Source organism: Metopolophium dirhodum, chromosome 9, assembly GCF_019925205.1.
Source record: "Metopolophium dirhodum isolate CAU chromosome 9, ASM1992520v1, whole genome shotgun sequence".
NCBI classification, from domain to species: domain Eukaryota; kingdom Metazoa; phylum Arthropoda; class Insecta; order Hemiptera; family Aphididae; genus Metopolophium; species Metopolophium dirhodum.
Window position 1 is genome coordinate 29,282,178 of NC_083568.1, and position 20,769 is coordinate 29,302,946.

General features: G+C 29.0%; 4 protein-coding genes across 4 annotated transcripts; 2 read left to right on the plus strand and 2 right to left on the minus strand.

Moving 5' to 3' along the window:
* The first annotated feature begins 1,027 nt into the window (after positions 1–1,027).
* On the plus strand, positions 1,028–10,351 carry LOC132951819 (inositol-3-phosphate synthase). The gene is made up of 5 exons (XM_061023809.1): positions 1,028–1,528; positions 7,737–8,081; positions 8,149–8,505; positions 9,449–10,043; positions 10,100–10,351. The coding sequence occupies exons 1-5, from the start codon at positions 1,394–1,396 to the stop codon at positions 10,276–10,278; spliced, it is 1,611 nt and encodes a 536-aa protein (XP_060879792.1). The 5' UTR covers positions 1,028–1,393; the 3' UTR covers positions 10,279–10,351.
* On the minus strand, positions 10,269–13,287 carry LOC132951822 (dynactin subunit 5). The gene is made up of 4 exons (XM_061023812.1): positions 12,992–13,287; positions 12,719–12,906; positions 10,653–10,764; positions 10,269–10,571 (listed from the first exon to the last, which is right to left on the minus strand). The coding sequence occupies exons 1-4, from the start codon at positions 13,037–13,039 to the stop codon at positions 10,368–10,370; spliced, it is 552 nt and encodes a 183-aa protein (XP_060879795.1). The 5' UTR covers positions 13,040–13,287; the 3' UTR covers positions 10,269–10,367.
* A 1,500-nt stretch (positions 13,288–14,787) lies between these two features.
* Positions 14,788–17,189, plus strand: LOC132951820 (small ribosomal subunit protein mS22). Its single transcript, XM_061023810.1, has 7 exons — positions 14,788–15,122; positions 15,383–15,549; positions 16,014–16,178; positions 16,241–16,384; positions 16,442–16,671; positions 16,743–16,842; positions 16,923–17,189. Exons 1-7 carry the CDS (start codon positions 15,008–15,010, stop codon positions 17,019–17,021), a joined length of 1,020 nt encoding a protein of 339 aa, XP_060879793.1. The 5' UTR covers positions 14,788–15,007; the 3' UTR covers positions 17,022–17,189.
* Positions 17,030–20,701, minus strand: LOC132951821 (formylglycine-generating enzyme). The gene is made up of 4 exons (XM_061023811.1): positions 19,926–20,701; positions 19,678–19,849; positions 17,444–17,627; positions 17,030–17,362 (listed from the first exon to the last, which is right to left on the minus strand). Exons 1-4 carry the CDS (start codon positions 20,410–20,412, stop codon positions 17,207–17,209), a joined length of 999 nt encoding a protein of 332 aa, XP_060879794.1. The 5' UTR covers positions 20,413–20,701; the 3' UTR covers positions 17,030–17,206.
* Between the last annotated feature and the right edge of the window lie 68 nt (positions 20,702–20,769).

Genomic DNA, 20,769 nt, shown 5'->3' on the forward strand with positions numbered 1-20,769 from the left:
AACAATTAATCGCTAAATTGTATTTACAAAAATATTTCTAATGAATTAATTAATTATATTATATACCAACTATGCAAGTGTGGAGATTAAGTAATACAACTTAAATTACAAAGAAATGCTCTGATATAATTTATTATAATTTAATTTATAAATATAGTGCATTAGTACGTGATTTGATGACAAAAAAAACGAAATTGAACGAGCATTAAAATAATTAATAAGTAGATTATTATTATTATTACATATTTTTATCTGTATATTCAACAGCACGATAACGCGAATCGATTTTTAATCGCTGGCCACTTGTAGTGTGCGCGAGAGTCTCCTGGACAATCGAATCGATAATTTATTACAATATACAGTGTGATTCACAAACGTCTCACATTCTCACCCCTTTGTATCCTTAAATTATTTATATATTTAAATTCCTGTTTTTAATTTTTCTGTAAAGGGCCCTACTTAAATACCTCATCTTCAAATACCTATTTAAATTGGTTATGAATTATTGTCATCACTGATTTGAATGACCGCTAAAAGAGTGCCTACTGTGACGATACAAAACTTTTATTTTTCAAATATTCACATGACCTTTTTAGTACATAAAGCTTGAAAACTGCTCGTTAAAATGTCAATGATATTGTAGCAGGGCGCAATATATATAGGTACCATATATTGTGTATGGATCAAAACTGGATCAAAACTTGACAATAATTAATATTCGGTAAAAAAATATGTCTTACCCGCGTATTTGAAAACACGGTCTTCAAGACCTAAAGTATCTATATATGCTTAAAGTTGTCAACAAAAACAGACACTATTTTAATGAGCTCATTGTTGGGGGAAACGATGGTCGGCATGACGGGCCGAGAGACACCCTGTATAATATATATATACATATATATGTTATAAGTTATAACATTCCGGCGGCGGACGTGAGACAAACTTTCTGACGGTCTGCGCTCGTGCTTTGCTCTCGCGCACGCGCCGTACACACTTTATTTGTCGCCTGGCCCGCGCCGCCGCTCGGAACCGCCATTACTGTAACCGCTGTTGTAGTAGTCCGCGCATCCATGGTAATATTACTACGGTTATTATTTATATTATTCTCTGTCGTCAACGCCGTTGCTATACGCTCGCAGACTCACAGCTCATTCCGACGCCGGTCGTTCACCAGTCACATAATTACGATACATTTCTATCGACGAAATAAAATAAACTCCTCGCATTTAATATAATATTATATTTTATTAGTTTTTTTTTTTCTTTCTTCTGACGCCCGTCAAAATCCTCGCAACTATTTTACGCGCCCATATACACCGCCCTTACGAATTATTATTCGCCGACATATTATTTTGCAACATCCCGTACGATCCGTTGACCGAACGCAAGAACGATGGCAGCTTGCAACAAGAGTACTAGCGGCGTCGTCCAAGTGGATAGCCCGAACGTTCAATACTCCAAAGAGTACATCGAGTCCACCATCGATTATCCCATCAACTACGCCGTAACCGAAAAGGACACGATTGTGGTATATAACTTACGAGATAACTTACTTTTGCGATATGATATTATTATTTTTCCGTATACAGAACAAATTGTGTATGGTCTACCAAAATACATGTCATAAAGTCCCGAGCACTTTAGGCCCATGCGAAAGAATAGGCACCTACCTGGCTACCTATACTATGGGGTCTAAGTCCCTATTACGTTTTTCATCCCCATAAATTTTTTTTCTCAAATTTTAATAATATAAATTTTTTACATGGGTGGGTAGTTATCATAGAAATGATGCAATACAATAAAAATTAAAACATCGATTTCACACTTGTATTGAGCCTCTTGGACCAATATATTATATTATATATACCGCTGTTAATTCCGGTTAATTCAGTTAAAATTTAATTATATTTATGTCGGATTGCACAAAACATTTAAAGAATGAATAGTGAGCCAGTGGTGGTCCCTTAAACAATATTTAGTGGCCCGTGATTGGTCCATTAAATTGTTAGTGAACCATTAAATTTAATAAATTGTTTAACTAAATATTACCAACTAAATATGATACTATTGTAAATGGATTTATTCCGTAAAATAAATAAATAAATATACGATTCACATTCGTAGTTAGGTTTTTAGGTATATTCAGCGGCGCAAATAAGAAAAATTTTTAGGGAGGGGGCTCAAGTCTCAAGAAATTTTTTTTAAATTACCTACTAATTACAATATATTATATTATTATTTTTTGAGTGATTTGGGGGGGGGGGTGGCTAGCCTCCCAAGCCACCATATTTGTGGCCCTGGGTATATTAGAGATATATAGAAGAATAGAACCGTCGGCCGTTATTCTTATAATTTGACAATGTTAAACCATGATTTACCTACAGGCTACAATTAATATTTAAAATGAAAGCCTTGTTGAGATTTTGGGAATAATATTATAAATTAGTAAATAATAATTACTCATTAGGTATGGTCACATACCTACTTAGGTATTCATATATGTAAGTACGCTTGCGTCGGGTAGCTGAGGTATATTTTTCAGTTTTTTTTCCTATACCTAAGAGCTTTTTATTATTCCATATTAAATAACCCGAGTCCTAAATGTACCCTGACAGTATTAAAATAAAATGTAGGTTAAGCTTTTAGCGGGGCTTTTAGTCTTTCCGAAAATGCGATTTACTGTTTGTAATTATTATTACTATAGGTAAAGTGAAACATTGGATTACTGTGTAATGGCCATTGTCCTGATGGGTCTAAAATATAAACGTATACTTAGTAACCTAACCTATTTATAACCTCGTTTATAACTCATATTATACATTTATACTGATTTTCGATGTATTGTATTACATTTATTATGAAAGTTCAGTAGCCTTGCAGACTTATTGCATATTGATTTTATTTTAGAACATTTTCAATAAATAATATGATACCTATACTAACCCACTCATATTAGATTTAAATACTTAATTATTTATATTTATATTAAGGAACAGCAAAAAAAAAATGCGATATTATTTAAAGTTAATAGCCGTTGCTGCTATTCATAGTTGTAGTGCTGTCGCGAAAGTACCTAAGTTGTATAATTATTTAGTATATTTTACTATTTATTACAAACCGTAGATCATGAATATTGAATAATACGTGTATTATATTAAAAGTTATTGCTTTACATTTCTCAGAGTTCTTGCACTTCTTAAATATTGGTACAAACGTTTATAATTTAAAACTACAAATGTATTCCTAGTCATTGCGTCTTTGTTCACATAAAACACTTTTTTAAATTCAGTTCATACTTCATAATAAATTAATAACTAAATATAGTTAGGTTAAAAATCGAAATCGTTTAAAAAACGAATTATTATTCAGATGAATAGACAGCTTTAATAAATTAACATTGATTATTAAGAGATTTATAACCAATCTATTATGGTATTATAGTTGTTTTAATAATACCAAATGAGAGATATATATTATAATTTATACTACATACAAATTACACGAAAATTATATTAGCATGTACGTATTTAACGATTAATTTGATTTTATTAAATATTTACAATTTACAGTTATCAATAATTAATGGAATCACTAATAGGTTATGGCTTACAAATTATATTAGTTATAATAGGTACAAATAACTTGTTTATGTATTTTTGTAATAGATAAATCTAAATTTACCACTATTAAAATTATTATTTGGGATTCATTATAATATAAAATATGTAATCCACGAAAGATATATGGAGAGAGGTGAATAATATATTTTTGATAGGAGAAAGCTCAAAATAAGAGAACGAAAGACTGGAATAGTGCAGGTGAGCAACACTTGATGGAAAGAACTTAGACGAAATAAAACAGATGCAATTTACGCAATTAATACGTTAAAAGTATTATAGCGTGCTTTTAGCTAGAATATATAAAGGAGTAGAGTCAGCACGTATTAAGATATTGCTAAATTATTATAAAATACATATCTATTATCTACCTATATAACAATAGAAACAAGTATAATTTATGACAGAATAAAATAAAATTTATTTTGTGTTTTACGCGTAGATATATAATATACATACATTAACAAGGCTTCAAACAGAAATAATTAAAAATTTGTATTTTTTTTTACATATTTATAATTTGTTATAGAATTTACGGTCCAATTAATTTTAATTTCTATTATTTATTGTTTATCGAGTCTATAACGTTTTTTTTTATCTTTCGTCGTATAAATTATATCCCATATCATAATTTCAGTAGAATTCTTATCTAGGTATGTAGGTACCTACTATTTTTTGTCACCAGTCACCTGCACAAATATAATATGTTCAATATCCATTTTTTAGTGTAGTTATTCAAACGTCATTACTCATTAGTCACTCAATCAGTTTTTGTAGATACTTTTATTTTTATTGCATATTTTCCACACATTTATATTTCACGATATTTAAGGTCATTATATTATAATTTTTACCGCATCTCTATATATGTTTTTAAATGATACAACACGTTTCTCTATATTTATTTGTTAGTACCTACATATATGTGTTCAAGTAATATATAGATATACATATCTCCCTATATTTAATATGTATATTATATTGTATATAATATTATAATGTGTATGAAATGCATATATTTTTTATGTTTAGTAGATAATAAAATATTTATTTTTATTTTAATTAATTTATTGTTTTGCCATTTTGACTCTATATGTATTAGGTATTCATTAATTTTTATTACTTTGTACTCGCAGGATCGCAGGATAAGTCATACATATTTTAATATTCAGAATGATTTAAAAACAGGCAATAAAACCAATAAAATAAAAAAATGTTGATAGGTACTTCTCGGCGTCGCGTCAGTGAATTTACCTACCTAAAAATTAAAATTGGCAAATATTATTCTATGATTGGTACCTATTTGGTATCAAACTTAATATACCTACAGGATTACTGAACATTTTTTTTTATATATAAATAACATCTATATAAAACTGACTCAATAAGCATAATATTTGTAATAATTGATAAGTGAAAATAAAAAACATAACAGGGCTGTTATACCTAACATAACCAATAAAAGAAATGAAAAATGCCCTATTGAAAACAATTTGATGACCGAGGCGGGGGCCACTAAACTTCGGATACTTTGCTTGCCCCCCAACAATTCAACCAATAATGTTACCCAACGACTAATGAGTGGTGACAAGTTGTAAAGTTGTAAGCTGTATAATGTCTTCATAAGCATACTTAACATCGGAACTGATAGACTGCGTTACTAAGTACCTACTACTTACCTATAAATAATTAGCCGTGATAAATGCAAATAGGTACCTATACCAACATACAAACCGTATAGGTTTTAGTAAGATGTAAGTTCGTTGTCGTCCTAATAATAGGGACATGATATTCTAGGTTTTTTTTATCATTAATATTTTCATAAATATAATCAATTAATAATTAATAGGTTCTTTATAAACTATAAAGACAATAATAATCTCAATCGACTCAATATATTTAATTACATATAAATTTTCTGGCTTTATATTTTATAAACAAATTACCAAAAGCAATTATTTTTTTACAGATTTAAAATTTAAGATATTTATTCTTAATAACCACATGCCTATTAAGCACGATTAAAGAAATACAAACATGCCTATTTAATTATTAGATATTATGAAATTTGAAATTAATTTATTAAATCGTGGTTATTAGATTACCTAATGGCTAATTGTACATTATATAACACTTTTAAATAAGACTAGTTAGTGTGTTATTAGTGCCTCCAGCTAGTGTTGTATCTACAGTGTTATTATATATTTATGTCTAAATAATATTATAATGTATTAATACGAATAATGATTATATTGACAAGTTATACTTACCAGCTATATACGGCTATCGAGTATACTTGGCTAAGTACCTACTTGTCTGATACTACTCTGTAGTTTTTAGGTTCTGAGCAGAGCGATGGTTTTATAATGACGTGTGTTGATATGTAGGTATTTTTTTTCTGACGTTGCCGTAAGGAGCAGTAAAAATAGTGCAACTTCAACTTTGAGAGTGATTTATGGTAGCAAATTACATCTAATTGGTACTGCTAGTGCGAGGGGAGTAAAAGGGGGAGTCAAAAGTAAAAAATTCCCTTTACTTAACATAATAATCGGGAAAACCAAAATACTTAGGCACGTAAAGTGACTTGTTGAACTCTTTGAATTACATTAAAAAAACTAAAATCATGATTTTACCCATGAATATCCAAGTTTATAGACATTTTAACTTAAGGAGCTCATAAAAAATATTTATGGATGTGCACTCTCCTTTTAAAAAATTCTAGTTATCATATTATATTATATAACTTATAAGGAATCTTGTACTTGAAGTATAAGTATTAAACATTTTATGAATTTTTAACTTTAAACGCTTATGAAAAATACTGTAGATTTACGCTGAACTTTTTTATTAAATTCCAGTATTAACAATTTACGAGGAACCTTGTATTCAATTTTCAAGGGTTTTGAGTTTTGACTAAGGGAAATTTTTTTATCAACATTTATAGAAAACGAAAACTAATAATCGAAAATGTCAAATGTCTATAAATAGCTCAATAAGAGTTAACATATTTTGAAAATTATACCGTGTATAAAAAATGCTATTACTTATAGATAGTGCTTATTGTTTATATTTAATTGGTGAAGACTTCAAGTATCTACGGTTTTGAATATTTGGTCTGATTACATCAGTTTTAAAGAAAATTGGTTTTATTTAAAACTGGTTATTCGTAAAAATCCCGTTTCTCCTTATTTTTTTTTTGTTTCTCTCAATTATTAAGAAAAGCTCTGAGTATTTTTTTTTAATTCAAATTTAAGTACTAAAATTTAAGGATTATAAAAAATTATAAATGTTGTTTCATGTTTGCCTTGACAACGTAGTGTACCTATAATATAATATTGTAATAGGTAGGTATTTATTTTACAATATAGCATATTATAATTATGATAATATATTCACAAGCGAATAAGTGATTAAAACAGTACAGAACTTAAATGATTTCTTAGAGAAATTTGAATGTGGTAGTCGGTATTTAAGTAGGTATGTAAAAATGGCACTTATAACTACAATACAATTGACTCATATTTTATTCATGTTACAAAATTTATTTTTTGTTCAATACTCCCTAATCCAAGACGACCTAAGTTGTATAGTTTATTTAACATTTTACTGAATAGTTTGATTGTTGTCCAACACCAATAACCAGATAAAGGCATTTACTGTAATATAACTACTTGTCGTAGTTATTACTAAAATAGGTAATATACTGATATAGGTAGTTAATACTAAATTATATCATATTGGCCATCCAACTTATTCCAACCACCCGCCACTTTTTAAAAAACTCAGAGGAGGCTGCCTCTCAATTATTACTCCCTTTGTCACGCTACTAGTAATACCTATATTCACGTTTATCGGCAGTTGTTAAGGCAGTCATTGTTGATAATATTTTTAAAAAATCTTAATATAATTGTAACAAATTTAAAGTAAATCATAAAAAAAAATTTAAAACCTCTATACTTTATATAACACACATTTTAATTTAACATTTTTTCAAAGTACCTATTATAGGATCACCCCTAGTTATAAATGATGACTGCATAATATGACAATAGTTGTGTATTTTGTTTTAAATGTATAGTAATTAGTTAACTTATATTGGTAAATTATTTTGTTGTTTAGATTAAGCCCACCATTACTAAACTAAAGATTCGAACAAAGAGAGTGGTGCCAAAAACTGGATTAATGTTGGTTGGAATAGGTGGCAACAATGGTTCTACCTTAGTGGCTGGCATTATTGCAAATAAATGTGGTTTAACATGGGAAACAAAGTCAGGTGTCAAGTCTTCAAATTGGTTTGGTTCAATAACACAATCATCGACTATACGTGTCGGCATGGATTCAAATGGCCAAGATGTTTACGTGCCATTAAAAAACTTGGTACCCATGATTGACCCCAACGACATCGAGATTGACGGTTGGGACATTTCATCCTTGGACTTAGGTCAAGCTATGAAAAGATCAGAAGTAATATTAAAAAGTTATTAATTGTGTTTAAAATTTGATGTTTTTCAAATTATTATTTGTAATTTAGGTATTAGATATTGAATTACAAAAAAAATTGATGAAGAAAATGTGTGAAATTATTCCAAGACCATCTATTTATATACCAGAATTCATAGCAGCCAATCAAACAAGTCGCGCCGATAATGTTATTGAGATGGAAAAAAAATCAGAAGCATTAGATCAAATCCGGACAGATATTAGAGATTTTAAGAAATGCAAAGAGCTGGACCAGGTGATTGTAATATGGACTGCCAATACAGAACGTTTTAGTGAAGAGATTGAAGGACTTAATGATACATCAGACAATCTTTTAAGATCAATTTGCAAGAACGAATCAGAAATATCGCCATCTACTTTATTTGCTGTTGCTTCCATTCTAGAAGGAGTAAGATTTTTTTTTTACAAGTTACAAACTACTTTTAGATTCTGAGTGGAAACGATGAATGTATTAATTTTACAATGATGTGTGTTTTTTTAAATTTTTTTTTTTATTTGTGTGTCTGTACACGATAACTGATAAGTGATAAGTAATCGAAATAATGCTTCGATTTTCAACTTAAGTATCTTGTTCGAAGAGAAAGTGAATAGTGTTGGTGCAATGGGAAGATCAAAATTAAAAATTCCCAATAGTTTTCAAAAGTCCCGGGAAAAACAATATAAAAATTAAGGAAAAATTGGAATTTTTACGCAAAATCGGTTTTTCATAAAATCGATTTTGGTTTTTGGTGCGATTCTAAAACGAATTAATGTATACATGACATTTTCACTGGTTGTTTATATTTGCAATTTCTATACACCTTAAAATTATCAAAATATTTTGATTTGTTTTGAACTTTTTAGGGACATTTTTAGTTTCCAATTTTATTAGTTTTTTTTTCTATGAATGTCAATATAACTTTATTTGTCGGGTAAAAAAGCTTGAAAATTTAATAAAAGGCTCCTAGTCCTAGTTTATTGTTGCAAAAATGTATTAAAAATACATATGCAAAATTTTTTTTTATAAGCATTTAAAGTTCAAATTATAACAAAATTTATAAAATTTAAAATTTAATAATTATTTTATAGTTAAAATTTATAAAATCTTCAACTTTTATAGCTAAGGATTGAAAATTTAAAACTAGGTTTCACTTAAATACGTTATATATAAATTACTTTATTCACAATAATATCATCAAATATACTATATTCTTTGCTCAGAATTGTTTTTCTCATAAAATGATTTTATATCATTGAATTCAAATTTAACATCATCCATTACAGTGACCCACTTGTAACCTACTGTACAGCAGAGCGACATCCACTTACCCACTTTTTTTTTTTAATTTCAGTGTACTTATATAAATGGATCACCATCAAACACTTTTGTCAAAGGTGTAGTAGAATTAGCTGAGAAATGGTGTGTACATATTGCTGGTGATGATTTCAAATCAGGACAAACAAAACTGAAGTCAGTACTAGTAGATTTTCTAGTAGCTGCTGGCATCAAACCAGTATCCATTGTGAGCTATAATCATTTGGGAAACAACGACGGTCAGAATTTGTCAGCACCTCAACAATTCCGTTCAAAAGAGATTTCTAAAAGCAATGTAGTCGATGACATAGTGAAATCGAATAACATTCTATTCAAACCAAATGAGTCACCTGACCACTGTGTAGTTATTAAGTATGTGCCATACGTCAAAGATTCCAAAAGGGCAATGGATGAGTACACATCAGAAATATTCATGAACGGAATAAATACACTAGTCATACATAATACATGCGAAGATTCTTTATTGGCATCTCCTCTTATATTGGATTTACTTATACTTGCGGATGTATTTAACAGAATTGAAATTGGATCAGATAAAGCAGATTACACACCTATGCATCCAGTCTTCACTGCTATGTCGTACTTACTTAAAGCCCCAGTTGTACCAAAAGGTAAATATTTAATAAATTATTAACTATGAGATAAATAATTATTTATTCTGTTATAGGAGCTCCAGTAGTAAACTCTCTCTTCCGCCAGAAAGCGTGTATCGAAAACATACTCAGAGCATGTTTGGGCTTACCTGCTGAGAACAACATGTTATTGGAACACATGTTACCAGCTAAGGTGTTTGTAGATTTTGAAAAAGATCAGAAGAAACAGACTTGTAAAGCATGTCAAAATTAGATAATTATTATATATTATCAAAACATATATTATTTTATACAATAAATTTGAAATTAAAAAAGTGTTAAACAATTTTTATTTCTTTAAACCTATAAATTATCAATAGACGGAACAAAGTGATCATAAAATGATTTGGTATAATCAGTTGATAGATCTTGAGTACAAACTGGCAATTGACCGATTTGCATGCCTGGAGAACCAGAATAATGGGTAAATGAAGGAACTACAGTATCAGGTGCAAGTACTGTGTTGTCTCCAATCATACAGCAGTCTTTAAGTATACATCTTTTACCCTTTGAAAAAAAAATTACGATAAAATTAGTAACAAATAATAATACAGTGATATAATATATATTATACACTTATACACTTACAATAACGACATTTTTTCCAATGTGTACATAAGATCCAATGATGGCTGCTTGAATAACACTTTGTTCACCAATATGTACATGATCTCCAATTTGAAGAGCAAAATATGTAAACCTATAGCATAAATAATTAAATGTGTCAATGTGCATACATTATGATTAGGCCATTTTTTCCTTGACGGACGAGGATAGAGAATCTAAAAATTGTATCACCCCACTGCCATTAATAGGGTTTCATATCATTTAAGTTTAAAATGTTGGATGTTTATGTAAGCTTTATAAGTTTGAAATAATAATAGATCCGAATCTTATGTAAGAACATAAAAAAAATAAAACAAGACGAGACAAAACGAATTATAAGCACAATTATTACAAATCCATAATTATATTGTATCTTATCTTTGTGAATATACTATTCTTAGACATAATGAATGTGAAACAGGTTAGTTATTGGAGTAAGAATGATATTGCCACAATTAATGACTATGTTATGATTAGAAATAGACCGGGTATATTTTGGCTGATAATAGTTTGTTTCACTTTATACTTTACTGGCTTAATTTACTGTCAACTCAAATGATGTATAACACAAAAAGTAGTGTGGCATAGATATAACATTTTTACATTCAGTGGCGATAAATAATAAATAATGTACGAGTATTAAATATGAAAATATTAAATCTTTAATCCAAGCATAAATTAAAAGCTTTATGTATAGGTAATGAAATACATAAAGCAGTATAATTTTAAATTTAAATTAATTATTTATATACCTTCTATAATTATTACTGCAACTATAAAATTAAAATAGGAGTCAACTAAATAAAATGATTAAATGGATAACCTAAACATTATTATTTTTTAGATAAATATGGAGACAACCACTTAGTATTGGCTAGATCTTAATAATAGAAATAAATAAATCGAATGAACCAAATTGGGAAATATTTAAATTTTAATTGTATTTTAATCACAGTGATGAGGACTTCTGTCAACAATATTAAATAAATAGTAAGTCATTTATCACAGTAGTTGGATCTATAGTTCTATACTCTATTCAAGTTAAGAACTGTACTTGGCAGCGACCAGTTTTTTCCGGGCAGCAGTACAGCAACACCCATTTTTTTGCTGCTACCAAGTCAATCATTTCACATTTGTATATCTGACTTATAGTTAATCAAGCATATGCACACAAATAGGCCGCCGAGTACAGTTCTAAAATGTAATAATGGTTTTATCGTAAGGTATAATCTCTGAAAATACTATTTTTTATTAAAATTATTTAAAAATAAAGTTTAGAATTATTTATTTACTTGCACAATTAAAAAATCAAAATCAAGTTTAAATAGTTTTGATATTTACATAAATATGTCACTCAATTTTAATAAAAATATTTTTATTAGGAACTTCTTGGTATCAACAATTTACACCCCACTAAGCAACTCAATTTTATTGAAGAGGAATTAGAACACCAAAGAGATCATCCCGATTCCTAATGAATCTACCTATTAAAAAAAAATATATCTATAATATCTCTCGCTTTTATTATATAATTTGAATTTTATTTAAACAGTTTATTGTTAAATTTAAAGATCGTTATAAACTCTTACTATTATATACCACTATAATATATTGTTAAAAAATACTGCAAATTTCACTTTGTCCTTATGTATTTTTATGCATTTATTTATTTATTGAGTATGCTATTGGCAATTCGCATAAAACAGCTGGCTTTAATTTAATGTTAATAAAAGTTGTTTCTCTCTCGGGAGGTGGTGTTTATGAACAGCTTCTCCATTCGTGACCAACAAGCATACCGTATCATTCATCATTCATTATGACCTATGAATTGTAAATAAAGTTTTATAAAATATGTAAAAAAAAATAGGAATCTTTGAAGAAATGTAAATTCAACTAATTTTCAATGTACCAAAATGATCCATAGACATAATATATTATGTCTATGATCATATCAATATGGGACTCTAGCCTTTCCACCTTTCGGTTGGTGTCAGTTTATTGTTAAAGTAGGTAATAAAAATTAACGTGGGTATGCTCTGTAACATTACCCTCCACTGAATTTTTTGCACGGTGGCCTCACAACTGAACCTTTGCCGACAAAACAGTACCGGCCCATTTTAACGCTAGCCAGGTCACCTCGTATCATCACACCCGACTGCAATATGACTTTGCCGTTGAGTATAATATTTTGAGATCCATAAATTTGAGCTTGTCGACTCACTTTATTACCAGTTGTCTGTAAAAATGTCGATAACAGTATTAAATTTAATATTATACAATATTGTGGTTACACATCTGCCACAGTCCCTAAGCTACATTACCGTTTCTACGTATTCGGATTTACTGTAAAAGGTGTCTTGGAGTTCCATTTTCTGCAGTAGGCGTACAGCTTGAACAATCAAGGACTCCGGTAAAACCGATTTACCGAGTACCACCGATACGAAACAAGAAAACCATACGTATTTTATATAATCTGTGATATTATCAACAATATTGCTGGACACAGGCCGGAGTCAGACACAGTCAGAGACGATCACCATTCGCCAAACGAAAACTAAAACGAACAACGATATTACGAATTTAATTTTTATTTACATATTTCTACGATACTATCCATAATGATAATATTATTATTATTTATTTTCTTATCAGGTTTGCTGTTATCAATTTTTATCAAAATCGACAAATTATGGCACAGCTGGGGCATAGACCTATAAAAGAATTTTAGGTCACAGGGGTCACCACGGTCTTAAGATTAACATAAATTTAATTCGTAAATAATAATATAAATATTAAATTGTGTTTATTATTTATTATTAGTATTAGTTAATGCTAATAATACCTATACGGCTATAATACAATATACTTTACAGTTTTACACATATATGATTGTAACACAGAATTTATAAAATTAATATAATAATAATAATAATAATAATATAATTTCATATATTCTGTGATTGTAACCTTATTAATCGAAAAAATAAAAATTTTATTTTAACCGTTATACGCCCAGACTGTTTTTTTCAGTCACACTGGGCGTCTTGCACTTGAAAATGGCCGTGGGTACTTGATTCTTGTGCAAGCATGTACAATTTTAACTTATTGTAAGATGTAACACTTTAAGAGAACGGTTAGTGAGTCGTCAATGTTTTGACTGTGTATATAACTATTTAATTAAAAAATAATTTTCACTTTTATACGCTGATCAGCAAAGTTTTAATAAGAAATCGAGAATCTGCGGCTTACAATTTCAAACCATTTCAATGTTCTGTTAATCTGTTGTATTAATTACAAAAAAAAAAAAAGTACGTATACAATTTGAAAGAGTGTCAATACTTTCAAATAGATAGCGTTTCAGTCGCTAAATTTCTCCCACTACAGAAATACCGTTGAATGACTTGACCGCAAATATTAACACCGTCGCCAGTCCATACTATCTTAATTCTTAATTCATATTTCATGATGACTATTATTCTCTGTCCGGTCATTAAGGACACGGATTTCATTACATAAGTTGCCAGGCCTATTAATCTAAGACCGTGTGTTAATCTCATCGAGTTGCATAGGGCTGGGGCTGAGTGATATTAATCTGGATATGATAAGCTGTTATCTCGGGGGACCTAACTGCCGAATATTCCCTACCACATGAAATCATGTAATATTATCTATGTCTATAATTCTGTGCAAGTACCCCACGATTTAAGATATACAGGACGTTGCGTATCGAACTCCCATAATATTGTCGGGTGGCATTTTGTCGGATTTTGGTGATGGTGTTTTGTCGAATGGTTTTTTGTCGTTATCATGTGGTTTTATGTCGGGTGGTTATTTGTCGGGTGGCTTTTCGAGGTGTAACCGCACAGAATATATTATGAAATTTCATATATTCTGTGCTATAGGTATTATTGGTATCAAAAGCAGATAACCGTGGTAAGTGGTTTATATCGTTACGATATTATATATATATTTAACATATTTAAACCACAACGAGGGCTAGGGATTCTGGGCCCTCAGCTGTTTCAGATAGTTGGTTCACCAGTCACCGTAAAGCACTATTCGTTATAGGCCGATATTTAACCTGTATAATATCTTAAATCGTCAAGTACCCCGACGTTGGTAACAACCCATAGAGTAATACTATACTATATTACTCTATGTAACAACCACGGTTATCATTTTTCGGACAAGTGCTTATCACTCGCATGGTCTACAAGAATTATCACTTGACGCTTATCAGAATTAAGACTTAAGTTTTGAAATTAAGATGTTTTAACTACACTACTACAGTTTTTTTGTGGAAATATCAAATTAACTGCCTTATAAAAAGTAAAAATATGACTTTGAGAAATTTATTCACGTCTTTTTACCGACTTCCAAATGGTTATAAACATAAATGTAAAAGTTTAAATAACATCACTGTTTATAGTTTTTCCAGCCAATCACATGACCGTAAGTCAAAGTTTAATATTATATCTTATTTATTTTACTATTCACAATTGGATTTTGTTGTTTTTCTTACATTACCTTTATTTGGCTTAAACATTAAAAATATAATGATATAATATATTTTATTTTACACTTAGATATTAAGTCAAACATAAGAGGTATTATTTATGTAGATCGTAGATGATACTAGTGGCATTGTACTATATAGTACATTTTATATTCTATTGTAGGAAATAATTATGATGATATTATTATTATTCCAGGAGAAATTACTAAAGAATTGAGTAACAAGTTTTTTGCTGAACCTGTACAAAATTTATTGTTTAAACTTACTCATGTTGATGTACAGAAAGCATTTAGAAAGCGTTTTACCGGACAAAATCCTGACACTCCAATTTATAAATTTATGACCACTGCAGAAGTTGAAAAAGTTTGTTCATTTTTAACATGTTGACTGGTATGTGACGCTAGCAGTCATCTAATTTTCAAATTTTGTGTTGGCGCCCTTAGTATTGACTTTTTTTACCACCCCACATAATCGCCGACAACCGAAATTGAATATGGCTTTACATTGTTAACTTTTCCTTGGTGCTTCACAATAATGTACTTAAAGTATCTCGGTGGCATAGATACTGGGAATTATTAAAACGATGTTTGATGTAATAAACACCTAATTTTTTTTTATATATATTTTATTTTTTTCAAGTACTATAGTATTTACAGAATATACAAATTTAGAATGACATGGATAAATAGGCTTGGCGTACCGATAATACATATTGTGTGACTACTGGCGGTCACATTACAGTCAACATATTATTAATTAAATACCTAATTGTAACTATAAGAATATATTTAAAGATTTCTTAAATATTAAATTTTTTTTAAACATAGATGCAAGCTGAAGTTAAAATTAAAGCCAAAGAAAAAGTTCAGATGCCACCAATAGTACCATTACGTAATGATTTGGGACAAGTATTGGAAGTTAACAAGGATATTATTGGTTTTGACAGCTCAAAATTTGTATTTACAGATATTACTTTTGGTGTATCTGATAAAGTAATTATCTTATTATTTTAAATTCTTGTTTAATTAAAATAATTAATTCACATAATTTATAGAGGCGTATAGTTGTGGTACGAGAACCTGATGGAACACTCAGAAAAGCTAACGAGGATGAACGTCATGCTGTAAATCAAATATATTTCCCTCAATCAGGAAGAGAATTAAAGCATCCAGTCATGTTTGATGAAACAAATTTGAAGGTATTAGTTGGAAATATTTTTTTATTACCTATCTTAAAATTTTATTTTTAAATGCAGCCACTTCTTGAAAATGGTGATTATGAATTCATATTGGATCGTGCATGTTGTCAATTTGAACCTGATGATAAAAACTATCACCGTGTTGTATTCAGAACATATAAGCATGTTGATGAATCTAAAAATTATCATGTTTTGGAGTCTACAAGACATTTAGGACCATTACTGTTTTACTTGGCTTTTAATAAAAAGCCAGATAACTTTTTATTGTATTGTCTACAAACCGAAAGGTATTTACTATTTAAAATTGATTTTGTATTATAGTTTTAAACAATTGATATAAAATGTGATGATATTTTAGGTTTAATGATATAATATTATTTATACAATTATATACAAAGTTAAATCAAGGTCTGGAAACTGAAATGGACGATTCAAAAGACCAATATAAATTAATAGAGGTAATTTGTTTGTTAATAATATCACAGAATTTTTTTATTTTCATCTAGTTTTATTTATTAAATTTAAATTTTTGTTTAAGGATTTCATAAATACTGAATGTGTTGATCAAGTAAATCTGGAAGCAGCATTAAAAGATTATACTACTAGAAATAGTGAAATAGCATCTAAAACAAACTAAGTATTAAGTGATGTATAAACAAATTTAATACTTTATAAAAAATATATATATATTAATTGATAGGAATATTTTCTATAAAGATAACATTTGATGGTACTGTAATGTATATACAATTATTAAACATTAGTTTTCATACTTGAAAAAATAAACACAAATGTTTGTTTATGATATCAGTTTTCAAAATATTATTTATCCTTTGCACATCTAAATCCAAGATTTGATGCAGAACTATCTGGTGTATTTTGACTTCTTGCAGCACATCGATAACGATAACAATACTCTTTGTGACACAAGTATGACCCACCTTTTTTAACTCTTTCTTTTCCTTCTGTTGGACCACCCTAAAATAAATAAGACACTAATTTAGTTATATTTTAACGTTTAGATAACTATTACTTAAAATGTTAAACAATTAGACTCACTGGATTTACAGTAAAACTTTGGTCATGATCTATACTCCAAAAATCATTAGTCCATTCCCATACATTTCCTACCATGTTATGAAGACCATAACCATTTTTTGGAAACGTATTTACTGGAGCCGTAGTTGCCCAACCATCTTCAGCAGTGTTTTTGAAAGGAAATTCCCCTTGCCAAATATTCGTTCTTAGAAAAAAAAAAACAATATTCAATTAACTCAAGCTGTATTATTTTAGAATTGTTGACGTTTAAGTATTTATTCTATTCTGAAGTTTTTGTGACTAAATTATACATAGTATATGGTACGGGTAAAGTGCACATTGCCCAGTTCAGCTCAGGTGATTTAAACTATCTTGGTTTTTTGATTTATTTAGTATTTAAGTTTAGTTATTTTTAGAGAACACTATATTATAAGCGATTACACTACACAAATAATACTAACAACTCGCATTTTATGCATGGTTGTATTACTTAAATATTTAAACCATTCATTTAGTTTATGAGTTCTAAAATTATTTTGAATAGCCGATAACCCATATTAAATTTGTAGATAAAATAATCACGGCACGGCGATAATATCACGTTTTTTATATACAGTTATGTGTATTTCAAATATTGAGATTCAAACAGAAGAGTGAACAATAGTTTTATAGTATTTTTTAAAAGTTTGTAATTAAATTAAATAGTAATTTGTTTTAATTATTTTTCAATATTCCATCTCAGGCTTCACGCCGCGATGCTGTAGACCTCGCGTTCATCAACTCACTTCTTAACCGAACTATCAATGTACCCGATCTATTAACCTCTATATCTCTTTGCATTCCTTCCCCCACTACAAGACACCATTCTCTTTATTCCCCACCCATCTCACCTCCTATTGTCATAACCAGCCTCTTCAATCTTCATAGAATGTTGCACCGGCTTAACCAATCTTAGTATATCTAATTTTATACTTCAGCATATTAGACTATATTCTCTCTAAGTAAAAAAAAACTATTGTATTTATAACCACTAGTGTATTATCTTAACCAATGCCCTTCATGACGTATAACTATCAAATAAAATAAAATATTGTTAACATTTTATGTGTATAATAATAAATTATAAGTTACAATACCCAATTCGTTACGGGCAAAATATACTTAAATGGGACAATGTATTCCATGGTGCATAAGCCCATTACATATATTATATGTTTTATACATGTAAACAATGTGTTACATTGTATTTTAAATTTTTTTTTATAGAGATACTAACCAACTGGCAAGCAGGCCCGTATTTGGACATTTTATGCCCCGGGCAACATATTTTAGCGGCCCTTCCTTATAAATAATAATTATCAAAATAGTTTTTCCAATAAATTTATTGAAGTATAAATAAATATTATTTTTTTTTGTTATTTGATATTATTTTGATATAAAATTGCCGCCCTCTAATAAAGTGAAAAGCTTGACGCCCCGGGTAACAATTACTGGCCTGCTGGCAAGTGGCAACTACCTAATTCTCATATTATGAAGTTCTGTACATTTTTTTGTATTAAAACTTTTGAATCATTATTCACTAGGATTTATATTAATATATATTTAATAATAAAAATATGACTTAATAACATACTGTCATTCACTGTGAGTAATGGGTTTTAATTTAAGATTAACTATATTTAAGGCTGTTGGAGCACACCGTATTTTTTGTAGTTTTAGACCAATAAGCGGAAGATTAGTTTATGTACTTCCCGATGTCCAATTATTATTTTAAAAATATGTATTAACTCATCATCTCCTCTTCTAGGTTATGTTGGAAACAGATTTTTGATTTTTGTATTCAATAAGGCTTAAAAATATGTTAAAATTTAAAAAAATGATGAAAATATTTTTACTTTACACACTTACATTCAGTTTTAAAACATCAATTATTTTTTCTACATAACCAAGTTAAGGGGATGATGAGTTCATACATATTTTTAAAATAATAATAGGACATCGGGAAGTACATAAACTAATCTTCCGCTTATACCTATTTTGTACCGATTTTAACGGTTTTTTTTACGATAACACGTTTATGCCCCAGATAATGGATTACACACACTAAGGTTCATTTACTACTCACACAATGACAAATATTTGCCAATAATATTTTTGCACAATTTCCTAAATTTTACTATTTAAAATATTCTATGCTACAACAGCCTCAATTTTAACTTTAAAGAAATCATAAAAATTAAATAACAAAAGATCACCTATGCTTATTACTTGGAAGAAGCTTATTTCCCCAAGGATAGAGTCTATCTTTGAGATCACCTCTACAAGCAGCTTCCCATTCAGCTTCAGATGGTAACCTTTTTCCAGCCCAATTACAAAATGCTGTGGCATCATTCCAGCTAACATGTACAACAGGATGTAATTCTCTATCTAAAACAAAAATGTTATAATCATTAGGTTATTCACAAGTATGCACAACAATTGTATATATATATTGTTATATTACCACTTATATCAGAATCTTTCCCTTCAGGATGTTTCCAATTAGCACCTTTGACTGGTACCCACCAGGGAGCATCCTTGACAGCTTGTGTTATGGATTTTAATGTAGTTTTACTGAGAAATAATTGAAATACAAACGAATCTCCGAATACCTCTGCTTCTGTTTGATATCCCATTATTTCAACAAATTTTTTAAATTCTAAATTGCTCACTTCATATTTATCAATAAAATAATCATCTAAATACACAGTACGGGATGGAGATTCTCCATCAGTTACAATTTCTGGTTTGTCAGTACCAATTGTAAAATTCTGTCCTTTGATTAAAATCATAGATTCTAATTCCGATTCTAATGTTTCCGAATTACTTGTTGCTGATGATGTACAAACATCTTCTTTAGTGTTTGTTTTAATGCGATTTGTATTACATCCACAATCTGCATTAGAAGATGTAATCATCATAATAACAACAATAATGTAAAATAATTGCATCTTGATGTATCTTGATGAATTAATAGGTATATAATATGTTTAATTAAAAACGATTCTGAGTGGTGAATTTGTGATCGTAATAAATAATAAATAATATACACATTTAAAACTAAAATATTTAAATTATTCTATATTTCAACCGAATCCTGAGTATTTCGAATTGGAAATTTAAATATTTCAATACAATATGATACATTTTGTTTTTCGTAACTCATTCAACTATATACCTACAACTGGCTATTGCCTAATAGTTAAAATTTAAATTTGTGTTTTCGACTTTTAGGAAATATTGTTATCTATTATCAGCTAAAATTACAAAAATTAAAAGAAGCGGGGATCGCATACCTTTATAGATAA